The sequence below is a fragment of the Pteronotus mesoamericanus genome, unplaced genomic scaffold (genome assembly GCF_021234165.1).
Source record: "Pteronotus mesoamericanus isolate MK-2021 breed Mesoamerican mustached bat unplaced genomic scaffold, CSHL_Meso_final contig_105, whole genome shotgun sequence".
In the NCBI taxonomy this organism is placed as follows: domain Eukaryota; kingdom Metazoa; phylum Chordata; class Mammalia; order Chiroptera; family Mormoopidae; genus Pteronotus; species Pteronotus mesoamericanus.
This window is the reverse complement of record NW_026555006.1, coordinates 18,306,421-18,329,029: the sequence shown is the minus strand read 5'-3', so window position 1 is coordinate 18,329,029 and position 22,609 is coordinate 18,306,421. Positions and strand designations below refer to the sequence as shown.

Here is a 22,609-nt window from a genome sequence, read left to right as displayed (position 1 = left end):
AGGCATCCTTAACTAGATTTTTTTTTTCACTTGGGATATTTATATAGATTCTTAAGCAACACATTTTTTTATTAGGTTTTCACATTCTAACATTTTTAAAAAATTTACTTATTGTCATCTTCTCTCGACATCTGTCTCTTTACCATGTCACACAAAATGAATCATGTACAGTAATCTCCTAGGCATCAATATTTAGCTGCAGAAGAGAATTTAATTCCCTTTCCCCCATATGACATTATTTCTCAAAGCCTCTTATCAGAGCAAATACTCTTACTTTTCTCATTAGAGTCTGTATTCTCAGAGAAAAATAGCTAGTGCCATACATATAACTAATAGATGCCAGACATTTCATTAAAAGTGAATAACATTAGAAATGTATAGTTCCATACTTAGAAATGTATGCAGAAAACTATACAACATTGAAGAAAGAAATTAAGGAAGACACAAATAAATGGAAGCATATACCGTGCTCATGGATTGGAAGAATTAATATCATCAAAATGTCCATACCACCCAAAGCAATTTATAGATTCAACGCAATCCCTATTAAGATACCAATGATGTATTTCACAGAAATAGAACAGACATTTCAAAAATTTATATGGAACCATAAATGACCCCGAATAGCCGCAGCAATTTTGAGAAAGAAACACAAAGTAGGAGGGATCACAATACCGGACATCAAACTCTACTACAAAGCCACTATACTCAAAACAATCTGGTACTGGCACAAGAACAGACCCATAGACCAGTGGAACAGAATAGAAAGCCCAGAAATAAGCCCAGGTCTCTATGGGCATCTAATATTTCACAAAGGGGGCAGAAGCATAAAATGGAGCCATAATAGCCTCTTCAACAAATGGTGTTGGGAGAGCTGGACGGCTACATGCAAACAATTGAAATTGGATCATCCGCTGACACCATTCACAAAAATAAACTCAAGATGGATCAAAGACTTCAATATAAGTCACAACACCATCAAAGTCCTAGAGGAGAACATTGGCAGGAAACTCTCGGATATCCCACGCAGCAATTTTTTCACTGATATGTCTCCTAAAGCAAGGGACATAAAGGAAAGAATAAACAAGTGGGACCTCATCAAAATAAGAAGCTTCTGCACGGCTAAAGAAAACATCAGCAAAATGAAAAAGGAGCCAACCGTCTGGGAAAATATATTCACTAATGATACATCAGATAGAGGTTTGATCTCCAAGATATATAAAGAACTCACTCGACTCCACTCCAAGAAGACAAACGATCCAATCAAAATATGGGCAAAGGGCCTGGGCAGACACTTTTCCAAAGAAGAGATACAGAGGGCCCAGAGGCATTTGAAAGGATGCTCAGCATCACTAGCCATCAGAGAAATGCAGATCAAAACCACCATGAGGTACCACCTCACACCGGTCAGAATGGCCATCATAAACAGATCCACAAACAACAGGTGCTGGTGAGTCTGTGGAGAAAAGGGAACCCTAGTCCACTGTTGGTGGGAATGCAGACTGGTGCAGCCACTGTGGAAAGCAGTGTGGAATTTCCTCAAAAAGCTGAAAATGGAACTGCCTTTTGATCCAGTGATTCCCCTGCTGGGACTATACCCTAAGAATCCTCAAACGCCAATTCAAAAGGACCTATGCACCCTAATGTTCGTAGCAGCACAATTTACAATAGCTAAGTGTTGGAAGCAACCTAAGTGCCCATCAGTAGATGAGTGGATCAAAAAACTATGATACATTTACACAATGGAATATTATGCAGCAGAAAGAAAAAAAGAACTACTAAACTTCGCGACAGCATGGATGGAACTGGAGAGCATTATGCTAAGTGAAATAAGGCAGGGGGCGAAAGACAAATACCATATGATCTCACCTATAAGCGGAATCTAACCAACAATACAAAGATGCAAGGAAAATAAGACCAGCAACACTGAAAGGAAAAGAAACCAGCAGAGACAAGAGGGAAGGAGGGAGGCAAGGCAGAGGAAAAGGAAGGAAAGGGGAAAGTCAAGGAACATATAGCAAGGACTCATGGACAAAACCAAAGGGGTAGAGTTGAAGGAGGGAGGGAAGGAGAGAGGGGGCAAGGGAAAGTGGTGGGGGGAAGGCAGAGACAAATGTATTTGAAAAAATAAATAAATAAATTTAAATTAAAAAAATAAAAAGTTTTGAAGCCAAAAATAAATGTAGATAATTAAAAAAAAAGAAAGAAAATGTGGCACATATATACAATGGAATATTACTCAACCATAAAAAGGAATGAAACCTTGCCATTTATGACAACATGGAAAGACTTAGAAGGTATTATGCCAAGTGAAATAAGTCAGACAGAGAAAGAAAAATACCATATTATTTCATTTATATGTGGAAAATATAAACCAGAATAAATGAAAAAACAAAACATAAACAAACTCATAGATACAGAGAATAAATTGATGTTTGCCAGATTGGAAGGGCATTTGGGGAATGGGTAAAAAAGGGAAAAAAGTAAGATGTACAAATTGCCAGTTAGACAAGTACAGCATGGGAAATATATGGTATCAGATGGGTAGTCTTATTGGGGTGATCACTTTGTGAGTTATACAAATGTCGAATTACTATGTTGTACACCTGAAACTAATACACTATTGTATGTCACCTGTAATTACAAAATACAAAATAAATGTGTATGGATTTTTAAGATAAAAAAAAAAGAAAGTGAGCTACAAATGCAAAGGTACGCAGCTAGCCAGAGATGAAGTTGAGTTAAGCCTCAGTTGTCTTAATCCACTGTCTATGTTTTTTCAGCTACATCTCTTCATAGAAGTGTGGGCAGATCCTACCTTCTTAACAACTAATTTTAAAACAATCAGCGTTACCTAGTTTTGCCACTATCTATTATTTACCATCTTTACTAATCTCTCCCTATATTAGTATTTATCTACTTTTTTCTTTTTTTAATTTTTATTTTTTGTTCAAATACATTTGTCTTCACCTTCCGCCACCACTTTCCCCCTTGCCCCCATCTCCTTCCCTCAATCCTTCCCCCCTTTGGCTTTGTCCATGGGTCCTTTATACATGCTCCTTAACTTGACCCTTCCTTTCCCTTTCCTCATCCCCCTCCCTCCTTCCTTCTTGACTCTGTTGGTTTTTTTTTTCTTTCAATGTTTCTGGTTATATTTTCCTTCCTTGTTTATTTTGTTGGTTAGGTTCCACTTACAGGTGAGATCATATGGTATTTGTCTTTCACCCCCTGGCTTATTTCGCTTAGCATAATGCTCTCTAGTTCCATCCATGCTGTCATGAAGAGTAGTAGCTCATTCCTTCTTTCTGCTGTGTAGTAAATGCCAGAGGTGCATTAGACTATATACTGGGTGCTCTTCTTATAATTTCCTTTTGAGGCTACCTGGCAGGCTGCGCTATCACAATGTTATGTGCACACAAAGCAGAGCAAACTTGGTGGTATGACACAGCAGGCTCTGAACATTATTTGTCCTTGGCCTCTCTCATTTCACACATCTAGTAGACACTTAAAGCCTGTGTACATTGGCTATGGTGCCACTATAGGGATTACGGTTGGTCAGAACCTTTGCAATAGAAACTGTTTGGGGTACGACTGCCAAGCTTGGTGCTGGAAGAAAGAGCAAGGACTCATGCATCTAGAGCCAATGAGAGCAGAATGGTGGCAATGCCAGCAAGAGGGAGATGGCCAGTGCTCCCAGGGAATATTGCCTGAGTCCCCAAAACTGACAACAGCATTAGAACTGAAGATTTAACACAAGAGGCTGGACCAGCTGCAGACAGCAGCCCAGGGACCAGCATGTGCTGCCAGTGAGCTTCTGAAAACCAGCCTGAGGCCAGGGAGTCCTTTGATCCCAGGTCAGAAAGGCCAGTAGCCCCCTTTGCTCTTGCACAAATTCCATCATAAGGAGAGAAGCAGGGAAAGCGAGACGACACGTAAGAGACAGAATCTTTATGGAAAGAAGACAAGCACAACCTAAAGGGACCATGCTAGTTTTTGAAGCATATTAAACTTTTAATCACAGAAGAATAAATGTCAGTTTTTACCTTCACTAAACAGCTAATAGAGGGTGGGGTAATGACCAGATTAGTTATGGTCAAAATAGAAGTTAATTTCTTTGCACATTCAGAGTGCAGAGTAAATTATACTGTCATGCCGAACATGGGCATTTATTGGGAATCACTTTTTCCAGGCCTGTACTTGCATTATCTCATATAATTCTCACACAAGCCCTGTAAGGGAGGAACCATTATAATCTCCGTTTTATGTAAGAGGAAAATGAGCCTGAGAGGCTGTGTAATTTACACATGCTCACATCACTAGCAACAGAGCTAAGAGAGAAAAGCGGCTTACCTAAATGTTTTAATTTAAAAATAGATAACATACATTTTAGATGAATTGGATTTTGGAAATTTGAAGATGTTCAAGTGGAAGACTTCTGAATAAAGAGAGCTGGGTATGCTTGTAAAGGGGCATTTGCTCTCTAATTTGCATTTGAGAGCTCAGTCTTCAGGCAAACTTTAAAGGAAACAAGCCTGAGGGAGCAGTAGAATTCTGTCAGTTTGGGTGGCAGTGAGGCCGTGACATACGTTCCCTAGAAAGATATTTTCAGTACAATTAGAAATTGAAGACCACTGACTTCGCTCCACTAAGCAGGCAGAAGTTGTCGAGGTATAGACTTGAAGCTAAATCTCGGATTAATTCCTGCTTAACCACATTAATGTTACCACTATGTAAGTTGGGGACCACTTTGAGCTTGTCTCCATAGAGTTAGCATGGCATCATGCCAAAGCAGGATGAAATGAGACATTTGTAATACACTGAATGTGGTGTCTGACACACAGCTGGTGCTCAAAACTGTAGCTCTGCATCTGCTTAGGCCCCCTTTACCTGGTGAATCCTAATACCATCCAGTTGAGGCTTACTATAGAGTCAAACAATCACTTTAATCATCAGATTTTATTTTGTTTTTATATTTAGCAAATGCCAATGTGTACTTGTTGATTTAATACCTGGCGCTACAAAGACAGCAAAACAAACAAACAAACAAAATCACCTGGGATGTATTTATCGAGTTTAGAATATGCATTTGCTTACCAGCTCACTGAATTCATTATTGCCTAGGTCAAGTCTTTCCAGCTGGGCCAGTTTGTGCATTGACCTATAACAGATGGGAAAAACAAATACTATTGTAAGGCAATGACTGACACATTACTCCAGAAGACATTTCACTGTCCCTCTCCCCCATTAGATTTACCTGGTTGTATCGTGCACAGAAGTGGGGGCATTTTTCAGCAAGAATTAAACTGCAAATGACAGTAATATATGCAAACTGTCACCTGAAAACCTTTGGTAGTTTACCATGTTCCCAAATGCCAGTCTAGTAAGAGTACAGGGTTGGCTGTTTAATAAAAACCTGGGAAGCTTGTTAAACATCTACACCAGTAGGAGGTATAGGCTGAAACCCCAACAACTATGTTTCTAAGAGTCACCACAGGTTTGGGGCCCAGTGGATAACCCAATTCCTGGCAAAGCATTCTAAAACTCCACAAAAAGCCCACAACTGACTGGTATGGCTCAGTTGTTTGGGTGTCATCCTGCAAAGCAAAAGGTCACCGGTTCGATTCCTTGTTAGGGTACATGCCTGGGTTGCAGGCTGGTCCCCTGTTGGGGCTCATGAGAGAGGCAACTAATAGGTGTGTCTCCCACTCATTGATGGTTTCTCCCTTTCTTTCTCCCTCCCTTCTCCTCTCTCTAAAAATAAATACACGCAATCTTAAAAAAAAAAACCCTCTATAATATAGACACAATAACATCACCAGTCTTGTCATTTTCTACTTTCTTAAATGAACTTCTGTTATTAACAAGCTCTTATACTCACTGTCTCCTAAATATTTTGGCTTGTATTTCTGAACAATCACAAAACCTTGGGCAAGAGTTGCTGCCAAAGGTTAGAGGCACCTTAGCCAGTCTGTAACACAGCCTATTGCTTTTTTTGTTCATGTGCTAGTTGCTAATTTATAATCATTTGTCAAATTATCCAAAAAATGTTCCTTTTAAATGAACATATGCAAAAGGTTTTTAATTTCATCAGGATACAAGTAAATAATGCTTTATTAGAAGAATAAAATAGAACTCATGCCATTTTTATGATAGCAGTGTCCTTTTTTGAGCATTCATACACCCTCTCAGTTTGTGTTTCTGATGGAAGGTACCACGGGAACTCAGGAGTTACAGATTTCCGGGACTCTGGATTCCCCAACCTCAGAATTATTGACATTTTGACTGGTTACTTCTTTAATGTAGGGGATTATTGTGAGCTTTGTAGAATGTTGACCACCTCCCACACAGTCTGTACTCTGAAAGACTTATTTTCTATGTGGGAATGACCTTTAAATGAATAAATACTTCACAGGGTGATAAGTGTTGGGATAAAAGTATGTATAGATTGCCATAAGAGCTCAGAAAAAGGAACACATAGCAGTCAAGTAATTAGGAAAAACTTCAAGAAGAGGTGACATTTCAGCTGGGTTTTGCAGAACCTTGTTCTATGAATTATATATGTTTGCACATATAAAAAGAAACAATAAAAATGATAAAAGAGTACAATGTAACATGTATTCGCAATGTAAATAAAAAATTTTGGTCCCCAGTAACTCTAAAAATTCCCATTGGAGTTTGTTGAAGGAAACCAACTGCCCTATCCTCATGGCTAGATAAGGGGGCTTCTGGGATGCAGCGATCTTGTGCATCGCAGGGTGGCTAGTAGCATCCAAGGCCTCTGCCCACCAGATGTCAGTAGCACCCTCCCCAGTTTTGACAACTAAAATGTCTCCAGATATTTTCAAATGTGCCTTGGACTGGGGTGATCACTGATTAAGAGGAGGTGAATTTCTTATCTCCATTTGTTTACTTCCTTTCTATACTAGGTGGGTTTCCACGTGGCCTCTCCTTATGTAATTCAGGACGGCATGCTGGAGAGATACGCTCATTTGACTTTGCACCTCCTTTCTTACAATAAGCACATGGGAGTCTGGGTCCTACATTTCTGTCTTCACAGGGACCCAGCTGGTGTGATTTCCCCTTACAAACGACCAGCCTTGAAGACATGTTCACCTCATAAGTCAGTGAGCAAATATTAAGGCTTGGTCACAAATTTGGGCCACGTTCTCAGTCAGTAATGCTGAACCTAATATCATGCTGATTTGTAAGTTTATCTAGTTATCTAATGGAAATTCTAATAAATTTGTTATATGAAAGTTTACCAACCTCCTGTCATATTATATATGTGAAATTGTAGAAATGTATTAAATTTCTATGATGGTTACTCTTAACATTGCTCTCTCTACTGCCTATCAAGTTCTTCCTATAAATTTCAGAGCTGGTACCGTTTTCTCATCTCAGTTCGTTTCCCCCTAAGATTGTCTAGCCTCACTATCCAAATTAAAGTTTGCTTTCTGCCTTTGCTATATATATTTAAAGATTTTATTTATTTTATTTTTAGACAGAGGGGAAGGGAGAGAGAAAGAGAAGGAGAGGAACATCAATGTGTGGTTGCCTCTTGCGCAGCTCCTGCTGGGGACCTGGCCTGCAACCCAGGCATGTGCCCTGACTGGGAATTGAACTTGTGACCCTGTGGTTCACAGGCTGGCACTCAGTCCGCTGAGCCACACCAGCCAGGGCCAATTTATATATTTTTTATCCTGTTTTGTTTTCTTCTTAACACTTACCATGGAAAAAAATCATATGTTTTTGTTAGTTAATCATTTCCCCCTGCTATACATTAGCTCAAGTATTGCGTAATATGCGTGATGGATAACGGCAGATAGTCTGAGGTTCACCCGTTTCTGGATACCTAAATCTTATGTTAAGTTGACTTTCTGATATTTCTAATAATATGCTTTTTAAAAATTCAAATAAAAGAAATATTCAGTGAAATGCTTAGGTATTTTTTTTATTTCTCTGAATATCTGAAATTTAGCAACAAAACTATGTGTGCAGAGTGGTGTAGGACATGGAGTCTGGATACAGACTACCTGGGCCTAAATCCTTATTCTACCACCCACTAACAGTTGACTTTGAGCAAATTAAAGAACACCTTTTCACCTTAGTTTTCTCATATGTAATACGGGCTGCTATTAAGAATCCCTACATTGTAGGGTAATTGTGATGAGTACAGCAGCACAGGTAAGGTGGTAAATGGCACCAGATGCCTAGTTAGTGCTCTGTAAGAGTTAGCTATTAGAATTCTTAGGGAAGGTTTTCAGAGTTGAAAATAACTTAAGAAATTGTCTAAAGCAGAGTTTCCTGAGCTCTTCTAAGGACTTGTAGGTATTGTTTGATTTTAAAAGAAATTCAGATGGCTAATACATTTTAGCAAAGCTTGCTGAAGAAATGTTAGATTTCTTACTGGCAGGACTTCTCAGATAAAATATACAAATGTTCATTGTGATTCTCTAACAGATGGAAATAGTTCAGACTGTTTCCTGTTTATAGGACCAAGAACAGTTTTCTTATTTTTCCTATAGTACATTTCCTAGACTAGGACCTCACTTTAAAAAACTCCTTTTTGAAGGTGATGAAATATTGAATTCTTGTTCATTCCAGCCTGTGAGTTCACATACATACTTCATCATGAAAACACAGGCCTAGATGTATTTAAGTATCTCAATAAGAGCATTAAATTTCATCAGATGATGCACATTTTCCTACTTGAAATTTTGGCCTGTTAGAATTTCAGGTCCCCTCAACTCCCAATATTCACTTCAGGCTCTCCTTGCATTTTGGACCGCTTTGGATATCACACCCTGGCCTGACTTTTACATTCCCCTTAAAGGCCATGTTGGGTTTTGCTCTTTGGCATTATTCACTGCAACCTCAGTAAAGGAAAATGTTCATTTCTTAGGGAGAGGAGAATTGGTGATTTGTTCACGGTCACACACAGGAAGTTAATGACAGAGCTGACACAAAGCGCCTCCATCTAAATCTGGCCTGACTTGTTTGGCTTGACCATTGATTAAATCTGAATGTTTTTATGAAAAGTATGTGCTCTACAGCTCACTCTAGTCTATAAGGGGACTGAGCAAACTTTTACTGTAAAGGGCCAGATAGAAAGTGTTTGAGGCTCTGCTGTCCAGATGACCCCTGTCTTACTTACTCTGTTCTGCCATGGAACACAAAAGTAGACACAGATGATATGCTAACAAACATTCATGGCTGAGACCCAATAAAACTTTGTTTACAAAAAAAGAGATGCCAGATTTGGACCACAAGCCATAGTTTCCCAACCTCTGGTCATATCAGGCCCTAAAACTCATATCAAGATGACGTTATGGGTTTAAGATATAAGATTGGCCCCTAAGAATCTTTGTATTTTCAGACCCTTGAATATAGATATGACAGGTAATTTAAGGACAGAGGATACTTATTATTAAGGAATTGCTATTAGATAACTATTTATATACTATTTGAAATTCTCATTTTTAGGGTACATGCTATGGCAATCCAGGAACATTTTTTAAATACTGTCATCTGAATGCATTTATGTATATTAAGTCCTTACTAGCATGCTATTACTTTATAGCATTTACCCAATTGCAAATCTGAAAAAAAAGATTCCATTTGGAACAAAAATGGAAAATAATGCTATATCTAGGTTCATCTGTCACTTTGATGAAATTATAAAATCTATGATTGTCTTTTTTATCAGAGTCAGAGGTTTTATGCATTTAAATATAGAATTACCTCTGAAGCTACATAGAGTTGGCAGGAGTGTTGTTCACTCATAAATTCTCAGTACAGTGACTTCAGTTTGCTGACTCTCCTCACAGGATTCTGCAAATTTTGGGCATGAGCTTATGCATTATGGGTTCATGCATTCCAGCTTTTAACTTGTCTTTCCAATGTGCTCAAATACTCTCTCTAATTACTGACTCGACATGGCAAAAGGATAGGAAAACTCCTTTCTGCTGTTATTGTCTGATTCCTCTCTTTTTCAAAGTTAGAGAATACACTCTTTCCATTTTGCTTAATCTATGTCTTACGTTTAATGAATATTCACATTTTATAACTTAGACCTGCCAATTTTACCATATTATCATGTTCTTTCATTGTTAATAATCTCTTTTTAAGTGAACCTCATATTATAAACTTTTTGAGAGAAATTGTCCTTTATAGCACAGGTACTAAATACTAGAATGCTTAGGAACTGATATTCATTAAAATTGTAACTGCTGGCATACCTCATGTTGAAGAAACATACACTTACCATCTTTACACACCAGGAAAACTTAAAAATCCAGGGCCAATGACAGATAAAACAATGTGTATGATGAAATTTTTAATATAAATTTATTTATATAAATTTACATAAATTTATATAAATTTATTTTATATAAATTATTACTATACCTTAAAACAATGCCATAGCTATGATTTTTATATATTCCCTATCACTTCAATTCAATTCAATTCAATTTCTTCTTAAGAAAAACACCAAAAATCTGAACTGGCTTCCTAGAATCTTCCAGAAGGATACGTAACAAACTAAACAGATAGTAGTTTGTCAAAAAATATTAGAAAGACAATTTTTTTAGAAAAGTACATTAATGTTTCTCAAGATGTTACTTTTTACAGTATTTAAATTATTATAATAAACATTTAAACATATATTTTGTCACATATTTTTAGTTTTGCTTTGAGGATACTTCTTTCTTTTAACAATTTAACATTTAAAGGTTTAAATTGATCTTGTGATGTCTTATTGAAACAAATATTTTCCCCTAATTACATATCTCTAATTTAATACATAGCATGAAAAAAGTGGTTCTCTATGATGAAATAATCTCACAAGTAATCTCTCAAGAATACTTCTAGTTTATACAGTAAAGCATACTTGGTCAGTGACACAGATTAAAGTGAAAAACAGAATCTCAAGAATAGCAATGGAATCTAAGACAAGTTTTGCACCAATTTCTTCTAATGTAAGGTCTAATTAGATTGAAGAGCGTCCTGAATTTCATTTCTCTCTCTTTAGAATTCTTGAGTTTATAACCAGAACCAATCATTCATTCACTCTGTACATGAATTTTCCCACTGGCCAAAAATTATTGTGCATTCTTAACTCAAGACAACTCAGCTAGCTATACTCATACGTATAAAATTTTCTGAGATCTTTGCGTGGGAAAATGTATCTTACAAACAGGAACTCTGCCCATTATCTCTGTGATAGCTGCACTGCTAGTGATGAAGCTCATAGCTCACATTGCAGCAGTAGATCAAAAGGTTATGAGAAACATAATTAGCTATGAAGATGCTCATTTTCACTAGAATATATTGCAACCTACATTATACACTCATGAAGACATTTTCAATAGTACTCAAAAAATACTTAGAGTTAAGATATTTTAAAACTTTTATAGGACTTCCAGTCAAGATGGTGGAGTAGGCAGGCATGGCTCACCTTTTGCACAACCTCATCAAAATTACAAGTAAAATATATAACAACATTCCCTTCCATTGATCTGCCAGCAGCAACCAAGGGTCAACTACAAGAGGAGGGTGTACTCAGCCCATGCAAAGGGTGCACCTCGAGTACCCAGCTGGGGTGAGAGGGGAGGCTGTGCCACTGGATCCTACAGAACACCTGCTACACTAGGCCATACTACCAAGACACAGAGTCAAATCAGCTCTACCTAATACATAGAAACAAACACAGGGAGGCTGCCAAAACAAGGAAACAAAGAAACATGGCCCAAATTAAAGGACAGATCAAAACTCCAGAAAAAGAGTTAAGCAAAATTGAGATAGGCAATCTATCAGATGCAGAGTTCAAAACACTATTTATAGGGATGCTCAAGGAACTTAGTGAGGACCTCTGCAGCATAAAAAAGACCCGGTCAGAAACATAGGGTACACTAATTTAAATAATAATTTACAGGGAAACAACAATAAAGTGGATGAAGCTGAGAATCAAATCAATGATTTGGAACATAATGAACCAAAAAACAACCATAAAGGACAGTAAGAAGAAAAAGAATCTAAAAAAAAATGAGGATAGTTTAAACAATCTCTGGGACAACTTCAAGAAGTCCAACATTTGCATCATAGGGGTGTCAGAAGGAGATGAGAAAGAGCAAGAAATTGGAAATCTATATGAAAAAATAGTGAAAAAATGGTGAAAGAAATAGACATGCAAGTCCAGTAAGCACAGAGAGTCCCAATTATGATGGATTCAAAGGAGCCCACTCCGAGACACATCATAATCAAAAGGCCAAAGGTTAAAGATAAAGAGAGACTCTTAAAAGCAGCAAAAGAAGTTAGTTACCAAATGTTTGCCAGATGGGGGGTGGAGGGGAAGAATGTGTGAAGAGACGAGAGGATTAAGAAGTACAAATATGTAGTTACAGAATAGCTATGGGGATATAAAGTACAGTATAGGAAATAGAGTAGCCAAAGAACTTACACACATGACTGGTGGACATGAACAATGGTGGGGGGGGTGTGAGGGTGTAGGGGATGCTGAGTGGAGGGGGACAGAAGGGGAAAAATCAGGACAACTGTAATAGCATAATTGTATAATCAATAAAATATAATGAAAAAAACTTTTATAGATAACTGAGCAGAGAACAGCAAACAAGAAGTTTCTTTTCTAAGAGACTCTAACATGCAGACATATGCGCACAGGTGTTTCAACACGTTGGTTTCTCTTACACATTCTATAAAAACCTATTGTCATTTTGGGCTTTCTGAATATCGATTCATGTACTTCTATGTAGATTTGGCCTTAGATTGCTAACACGTTAACTGATGTATGCTTTGGCAATCCTGTGACTAATGTGTCGTTGAATTTGAACATTAGAGGATAAAGGCCTTTGAAAAGGTAGCCCTGGCTGGCTTCCCAGGCAACTGTAACTGTCATTTTCCTCCCCTTTCTTCCTTGACAGCAGTGCCTGCCCTGGATGAGAAGTGGGAAATGCCAGATGATCACTAGGCAAACCTTTTTTGGCAGCTGAGACATGAACCTATGACTCAGTTCTGGCCACCAGAACAGGAAGAGGAATCTACTGGGGGAGATTCTGAGAAAAATAAAAACTTCTTTCTTGTTTTAAAAGAAGGAGGGAGACATGTTCTTTTTCTTCTTTTTTTTTTTCATGGTTGGGTGAGAATGTGATGTCTGGAGTTACCGAGGACACCATGCAGCCATGAGGTAACAAGTGCAAGGATGAAAGCCAGCATGCAGTGGAGTGTGGCAAAACAGAAAAAGCCCCCGCTAGGCTACAGAAACAAACTCTGGAACCATTAAACTGGAGGCTGTTACAGGCAACAATGTATCTACTATTTAAAAAGTCACTTTTACTGAGAATTCTGTTTCTCATAGCCAAAAGCATCCTTCCAAATATGCTCCTTCTCCTGCACTATGAGGTACCTACAAGAGTGTGTCTCATGGTTTGTTGGTGGCAGGCTAAAACATAACTAGAGGTCTTTTAAGAGTCCTACAAGAGGCTGATACCCCACACATTTTTTTTTAAATCCTGATTTAATAATTTGAGTTTTAGTAAATTTTAAGCAAAAAATAGAAAATAAATAAAAAATAATTTTAATACTTTTGATCTTGGCCAGTTAACAACACTAAGTTAAGAAAGAAATAAATATCTTACTGTTTAAATTAAGTACAAGGGTATTTTAAATAATTTTAAAAGAAATGGGAAATACATAGAAAAATATTTGCATAGTTTTATGTTAGTCATAATTTAAAAATATTATCTATACATCTTTTAGATTTCAGAGTTGTTTATGTTTTTTCCTTTCCACATTTAACTTCTCTATACCCTTCATTTGCAAAAATTATTGATTGTGTATATTTTGGTGTGATTTCTGATATTTATAATCTTTGCAGAAACCATGACTATGATCCTATATGCCTTTTTTTTTACTTTTTTTTTATTTTAGAGTTTTAGAAACAAATCTTTTCCTAAATTCAGTTTCTCCTTACAATAATATCTGCTTCAGACTCGAGTAGGTATTTTTTCTTTTATAGAAAGTTATTGCTACAGATTCTTCCCTTACCATTTGAAATGCTAAAACCTACATTACTGACATATTTTTGATAGTGTCTATCATTACATAGAAATATAATTAGATTTTATTTAAAAATTGGAATGATGTGTACTTTCAGCTCCATATGTTCATTTAAAATAGCAATTTAAGAACAAAGTTTACTTAAGATAACTTTCTGGTTGGCTTTAACTAAAACTAATTTTTTTTCTATGGATATAATTTGGCATGAAGATTATCATGGTAAAATATGATTATAACGATCAGCACTTAGAAGTTGTGAAATCAAATATAATAAGATAGCTATCAGAATAATGGCCTGAACAATAGACATAACAATGAGTAAGAAATTTACTCTAAATGAGACCATTGTGAAATGTGCCTTATAATGAAAAGTCATTTCAAAGAACCATAAAAGACACTGAAATCTAATTGCATTATTTCTCATGATAATTATACTTACATAAAGTAAATCTTGCTTTAAAATAGTCATACATTCAACCATTACTTCTCAACATACTCTCAAGAAAAATTGTATTTCTGAACCTGATTTTTATTGAAGAAAGATGAACTTTTTGTTAATGTGACAAAACAGTTAATTGCCCAAAGAGAAAGAAAAGTATGTGTTTTTTATTACCATGGACAAAATACCAAGTTAATGATCTAAATTCTTTGATTTTTGTACTACACTGATAGTTCATTTTACAAATTCTCTCTAAATTAAGCCTTTTAAATTCATTAACCAAATAATTCTTTCATTAATGTAACTAATACATATTGAGCATATATTAGATGCTGGGCTAAGGGCTGGGATTAAGTTGTGGTTGCTGCCTTCAGGAGTAGTCAAAAAAGGCTTACAATTAACAATAACAATGGATGCTATGAGGTTTTTATTATGCGTGTGAGGCAATTCAAGGATTGAGAAAACAAACACAGTCCCTGCCCTAATGGAGCTTACAATATTAGAAAATTTAGTAATTAAGTGATTATGAAACTCATGTATTTATTTATTATGACTGGGATTCATGCTGACCACATGGCAGGCTGCTTTGAGAACTCGTAACCCAGAGCTTGACCAAGAGATGGTTTCATATCTGATAACATTGGAATTAAACCTTAAGAAATAAAGAGTTCACTAGATAAAGAAGGCAGAAAAGGAATTCCAACCAAAGAAAATGCATGAGCATTCACCAAGTATTGGACATGTTCTGGAAATGGCAGAATATTTTCTTAAAAAATTAAAAAATTTTTTTATTGTGGTTCAATTACAGTAGTGCCCATTTCTCCCCATTACTCTCCCTTGTCCTACCTACCCACATTTTTGACAACATGAAGGGAATCGGAGGAGTTCTTTGTTCCCTTAACATTAATGCCCATGGAAGAGAGAGGAAGTTCTTTTTCAAGAGCAATTCACTCATGGAGAAGACAAGTTCAGAGAATAATTAATTATTCACCTGTCAGGCTATGATGTTCCACCCATCAAACTGTACTGAACCTTCATAATGTAAGCAGCAACTTATTCTTAGGAATGGAGGAAGCTGCAGTGCCAAAATAAGAAGATGGAGCCCACTTTCTCTAGAAGGAAAGGAAGGATTGAATGTCCTACTAAAGCAATGGTACAAAGAACTCGCCTCTTACTTCTCCCTTCCCGATTTTGATGAATATTAGCACTATTCATCCTAGCATAAAATAGAAACTTGGAAGCCATTCTAAATCTTTATTTTGCTCACCGTCCATATTAGTCAATTATAAGTACCTGTTTATTCTACATCCATTATATATCTTGAATGCATGTTTTCTTTTCATTCCCTCGGCCTGACCCAAACTTCAGAGATGGCTTCACATCAGATACTATTACAACTAGGGATTAAGAGGAGAAGAGTCTTAGCCCATCTCACTTCTTAGTTTACTTACTTCTTAGTTTAGCCCCTCTTAGTTCTTGGACTATGGTAACCCAGGCCTTTGTAACAGCTTCTTCAATAGTTTGCCTGCCTCCACTCTCACCACTTTCCAATCTGTTTGCTATGGTCACCGGAGTAATCCCCAAAATAACATGTCATTTCTCAGCTCAAATATCAAATTATTTCAAGTTCTTCAACATTGCATTCAAGAACTTCACAATTTGACACCAGATTACCTTTCTGGTTTTATTGTCTGCAAAATCTCGATACATATTATAATTTAGTCATATGAGTTATTTATAGTATCTTAAATAAGTATAGTTCTCTAATGGAGGTCATTGTCTGGTGGATTTAGCTTTGGAGGTCATGGAGCTAAATTTAGCTTTTTAAAATACATGTCAGAGGACTCCTCAGATGTAAAAAAAAATACAATGGAAAATAATTTCATTTTTATGAGAAAGAATCATTAGGGTAAATATGTATTATGATTTTACCTCTTAGAAAAAAATTGCTAGGTTATCAAAAAAAAACTGTCAATTTTTATAGATCAACAAAACACCAAAGCTACTGGATTATATGCAATAAATATTGAGTATGTTATGCGAAGCTTACTAGTAGAAAATAATCTTATATATCCCTTACATAGATTTTTAATCTATGTAGAAATATAATGTATAATATGATGACTACAGTTGACACTGCTGTATGATATATATGAAAGTTGTTAAGATAGTCAATTCTATGAGTTTTCATCACAAGGGAGGCTTTTTCTTTTTTGTTTTTTATTTTCATTGCATCTATATGAGCTGAGAGATGCTTACTAAACTAATTGAAGTAATTATTTCACAATATATGTAAGTCAAATCATTAGGCTACATATCTTAAACTTAGTGTGATGTATGTCATTATGTCTCAACAAAACTGGCAAAAAACTGAAGAAAAATGCTTTGAAAAAAAATCTTAAGAATATTTGTGTACAGAAGCTTGTCCCAAAACTCAGTGAAGTAGTAGATAGAGTCTGTCACTGTTTTGTAATGTAAGAGCTGCTAAATTAGATGTAGATTCTGAGTTTTACAATAAAGACCTAGCGATAATGGAGTCTCTATTATGATGACCTCTCTTCTAAATCTACATAATGTGTTTTTCTGAACCAATTTATACCATTGGCTCTTCTCTCTCCATACCAGTTCACAGGCAATAGACCCCAAATCAATAATATTTCTTCATATGCAAATTGGTAGTTACAAAATAGTCACAGGGATGTAAAGTATGGAATATAGTCAGTAATATAGTAATAACTATGTATGGTGCCAAGTAGGTACTTAAAATATCAGAGGGAATAATATTACCTAACCATATGCTGTACACCTGAAACTAATATAAAGTAATACTGAACATAAACTGTAACTGAAAAATGAAACTTAAATTAAAAAATTTAAATGTTGCTTCTTAGTTATAGCAGGGGTTTTCAAACTATGCCCTACAGGTCAAGTCTGTCCACTGACTGTTTTTTATATAATCTACAAATTAGGAATGGTTTTTATATTTTTAAATAGTTGAAAAAAGAAGAAGAATATTTTATAACATATTAAAATAATATTAAATTCAAATTTCAGTGTCCATTAATAAACTTTTATTGAAACAGATGTGCTCAGTTGTTTTTATATTGTCTTTGGCAGCTTTTGTGTTATGATGGCAGAGTAGTTGTGATAGGGTCCCTATGGCCTCAAAAGCCTAAAATAGTTGCTATTTGGCCTGTTGCAGGAAAGGGTTGCTGATTCCTGAATTAAAGTGATATCTGTTATGGACTGAATGTCTGTGTCCCCGCAAAATTCATATTTTGAAGCCTAACTCCCAATGTGATGGTATTTGGAGATAATTAGACTTATATGAGGTCATGAGCATGGAGCCCCCACAATGGGTCAGTTTCCTTCTAAGGGGAGGGAGAGAAAACAGAGCTCCCTGTCTGCCTTGTGAAGACGTGATGAGGAAGTGGCATGTGCAAACCAGGAAGAGGGCCCTTGCCAGGGAACAGAATTGGCTGATACCTTGATCTTGGACCTCCCAGCCTCTATAACTATAAAAAATAAATTCTTGTTGTGTGAGCCACCTAGTTGGTGGTATTTTATTATGGCAGCCTGAGTTAACTAATACAATACCTGGTAGTTGAACATGGTAGGCTTGAGAATTTTTAATTGGCCGCCTGGCATCTGGCATTTTGGTAATTCTGCTCTAGGGGTCTTGGTAGAAGACAAAGCTTACCTATCACGAAAGGGAAAAACAGTCTGGTTGCTGCTTCTTAGGCTATGGTATTCTTCTTATCATAAACAATTTCACAAAATATCAGCCTCAGTTGAGGACTCTTCATGATCATGATAGAAAAAAGCAAAAACTAGACCTCTACAAAATCATACCTGAGTAGAGATAAAAACAATGAATTTGTGCGTCTACTACTGGGAGGGTCTTATGCTTCTCCCCAGTGGCAACTCTGGCTGGTCTCCTTTCCCCTGATTTCATAGGTTAAAAATACTAAAACCTCCAATAACAAAATGGCCCACTCCCAGAGAACACCCAATCCAGAAAAGACAATGACATTCTTAAATCTGCTCCAAATATCACCTGTAATAAGTTCCTTCTAACTCCGTCTTCCTGGGATTCTCCATGGTCCTCCATGTTTCTCCATAATATGCAGCCTCCCTTGCAGCAGTGAATAATCTAACATTGGTGAGTAGGTATAGTTGGTGGTTTTTTGCCTGTTGGGTACCAATGTCATTTTTGGAAGCCAGATAACTGGTTTTAGAGACTTTCTGGCGGCAGTGAATTAGGCACCCAGGCTATACAAGTCAGACACATGCTCTTTGCTCTCCACAGAAGCTACTGACTGTGGAGTACTCATTGTGGCTTGAGCAGCAGCAACAAAGGCAGGAGCCACTGAGATTGCAGGTGGAGGATGCAGGAGCTGTGGTCAGTACTCCGTGCTGGCAGGATGCCAGTTCAAACTGTAACATCCAGTGCTCAGCGGTGACAAGCATGGTATTAAACCACGCTGTTCTTCTTATTAACTTTCTTTCACCTGTTTTCTAAGTTTTACTTGTCTTATTGCCAGTTCCTCCATTTATTCAATGTACTCTCATTAAAGGTTTTTTTTTTGTTGTTTGTTTTTTTTAGTTCAAATCATAGTGTTGGTTATTGTGTGATTAGCTAAGAACCGGTTGATACTGGAGCAATATTCTACATAATCTCTGACGCAACTTCATGCACTTGGTGACTGAAATATAATTCTCCAATTTCAGATTCTCTTCTAAGTTCCAGGTCTAATTTTTTTGTATGTTTACTTACTGAACAGCTCTTTTGAATATACTACATGAACTTCCAATTTATCATGTTGAAAACTAAATTAGTCGTTGTCCCAAGTCTCCTCTGTTTCTTGTGTATGTAATTGATACTACCTAAATCAGAAACCCATGACTAATTATTCACCAGGCCTTATGGAACAAGGAAGGGGCTGATTTTGCTGATAGTTGGAATAAGTTAAACTGAGTAATGAAAGTAAAAGGGGAAAAGTAGATTGAGGAGTTTGGAAATTGCTAACAGTGAGCAATTAAAAATTCTTTACTATGTGAGTAACAAGGAAGAGTTGGTATTTAAGACAGGAGTTAAAAATTCAAATAAGAGAAAATAAATATTAGAGCAACATCTCACAAATAAAGCAAATGATGTGTTTAAACACAATGTAAAACATATTTTTAAATCTTTTTTTAGCAGCTGGTACTTTGATGGGTCTGAAGATACATGAATTCAGAGACATTACACCTTAATCTTTGCCTTCCTCTTTAATAAAACAAAAATTTAAACAAAACTGACTTAGCCTGTAAGTGATCTCATATTTTTTGACAATGAAGGAGAATATTAATTTAGTGGATATGCATTTCTTTACCTACAACATTATTTCATTAAACCTATAACAAAAGTGTAAGGTATGTGTTGTCACGTTTTCACCAATGAGGAAATTGAGTATCAGAGAAATTAAGCAATTTTAGAGAGGATTACTCTGATAGAAAATGGCAGGACCTCAATTCAAATCTACTCTTCTCTCTAGTGTTCCGTAATGTGCTGACTTCACTGTTTTGCCTATAGATTAAAGTCTTACTTAAGTTATATTTTTAGCAACTTTAAATTATTTATGCTAATATTTCTCATTAATTGGTTTGCCTCTAAAGCACTTGGTTAGGAATCAAATTCTATTAATACCTTCTATAGATTAAAGATATTTGTCACATATGACAATAATTGATTATTCTTTTGAGGTGCTTTTCATTTAAAAATATTTCATCGTATATTTGGGATTCTGGAATTACAGATTAAGCATTCACTCCTCCTAATGATAAATTGAGATAACCAATAAATTTCAGAAGGCTGTAAGAATGTCAGTTTATTTCTAATAATGTAAGACATTCATTGCTGCCTTTAATTTATGTTTCAATGTCTTCATCTATTTTATTTGTCCAAAGATTTAAAATCCAAGTGGTTTCTTCTTTTGCTAACACGCATTAAATTTTCAAGGCTCATCATAAAGTGCTGTCAACAGTATTTTTAAAACCTGCATATTAACCTGGGAAGGGATGCATAAAAGATATTTCCCATTCAGCTCATAAGAACTTTAATGTTATTTGCTACAATATAAACAGCACCGTTAGTGCCACAAGCAATGCACAGCTTTTTGTGTCAGCTTATGCTACTTATTGTATAGTCCATTTCTTCTTGAGGACAAATGTTTAGAATTGCAATTTTCATTACAGGTTGAGGCTTAGCAGAAGGATTGCATATAAACTGGTAAAACTTTGAAATACAAATCATTTTATATAGTAATTACCATGAAGTACAATCAAGCAGTTTAGGGTGTTTCTATACAGTAATTACTGAACAACGTACTTCTAGTATTTCTTGATATAATAAATATATACACTCTGTAGCTTCTAATATCAAAGCATTTGTTATTTTGAGAGATTTCTAAATTTACTTTTTTAATACAAAGTTTATCATATTTGAAAAATCAAACATTTTTATGTGATATGCATATTTAATATATATTTTGTTCTTTAGGGAAAAAATATAAAGAAATTGGAGAAATGTTTACAGAAAAGCAAAGAATGTCATTCTCATTATTGTTGTCTTCATCAACAGATTTATGTAGGTATCTATAATTGTAAAGGAGGACAGAAGTAAAGAGGATTAAAAAGGAGGAGTAAATATGGATACATTGAGATGAAGATCTATAAAAGGTCATCCTAGTTTTGTCATTTAGTAATTCCAAAAGAAATGCAAAACATATATCCTGTTAACACTGGGCCTAGGGGACAGGGTGAGAAATAAATGTAGTTAACATTAGTGGCAGAAAACTCAATAAGAGAATGAAAATTAGAATCAAGGAAAACTTGCCCAACGTTTGTCAAAAAATTACAATGTGTTTAGCACTGTATGATGTGGTGAATATTTTAAAGATATAATTGATCCTTTCAGTGATTTTTTTTTGTTTGTGTAGAAAAGATATTCTAGGCCAAAAAAATGTCATGTGCAAAAGCAGAGAGATGAATGAGAAACTGATGAATTATGTAACGTAGTAGGAGATTCATTTGTGCTGGATGTATTGGCTTGTGCATTTCAAGAGATGAGACTTGAAAAGCAGAACAGAACTTATTCCAGTAAAGTTTTGTATGCCAGTGTAATGGTTGGATCAATAGAGAAAAATAAACCTAATTAAGTCAATTTTCCAAGAAATACTGCCCATTTTATTTTAGCTAATAAGGACACCAGAATTAAGTCTAATAGGTAACATAATTGCTAACACTTATTGTTCTAAATTCTTTACATGTAACAGCTCACATAGCCCTCACATTAACTATTTGAAATAGGTAGTATTATTATTTTAATTTAACAAATAAGGAAAAAAAATCCCACAGAAGAATAGCTTGCCAATGTCACAAAACTGGTAAGGAAAGGGGGAAGGGTTTGAACCGTGGCAGCCTGACTCAGAAGCCTTGTTCTTAATTACTGTAGCACAGCTGAGTAGAATCAGCTGAAACTTAACTGAAGTTTTGGGGAGATGTGATGATATTTTGTATAGGTTTGAAAACACGTTGAATTAAGGAAAGTTTTGCTAACATTTATAAGTTAACTACTCAAACCTCTGTTTTTTGGAAACCAGATTTATTGGAGTATAATGACATCTAATAAACTTCATATATAAAGTGTGCAGCTTGATAAATTTTGACCTAGACACCAATAAAAGCGTCACTACAGTCAAGACAATGAGCATCTCCATTGCCCAAAGAAGTTTCCTCTTGGCGCTGCTTCCCCTCTGCCCGCCCAGACAAATACTCTCTGCTTTCTGTCACTACAGATTCATTCAAATTTTCCAGAATTCTCTATACATACAATCATTTAGTCTATTTTCTTCTTTTGTCCATCTTCTTTCACTTCTTGGTGGATATTTTAATTGTTTTCTTCCAGTTTTTGGCTGTTACAAGTAGGCTGCTAAGTGAAAGAGTCCAGATGCAAAAGACTATAAAATATATGATCCTATTTACATAAACTGTTCAGAAAATGCACATTTATAGTAGAGAAAGCAGGTTACTGGTTGCCTGGGGCTGGAGTGG

The 22,609-nt window shown here is 35.9% G+C and overlaps 1 protein-coding gene across 2 annotated transcripts in view; it reads right to left on the bottom strand.

The window, feature by feature from the left end:
• The window catches only part of LRRC7 (leucine rich repeat containing 7), a 389,615-nt gene that overhangs the window by 165,659 nt on the left and 201,347 nt on the right, over positions 1-22,609 (bottom strand). For both annotated transcript variants that reach the window (XM_054574559.1, XM_054574567.1), the window contains exon 7: positions 5,095-5,158. In XM_054574559.1, the coding sequence (XP_054430534.1) occupies positions 5,095-5,158 (64 nt within the window). The remainder of the gene's footprint in view (positions 1-5,094; positions 5,159-22,609) is intronic.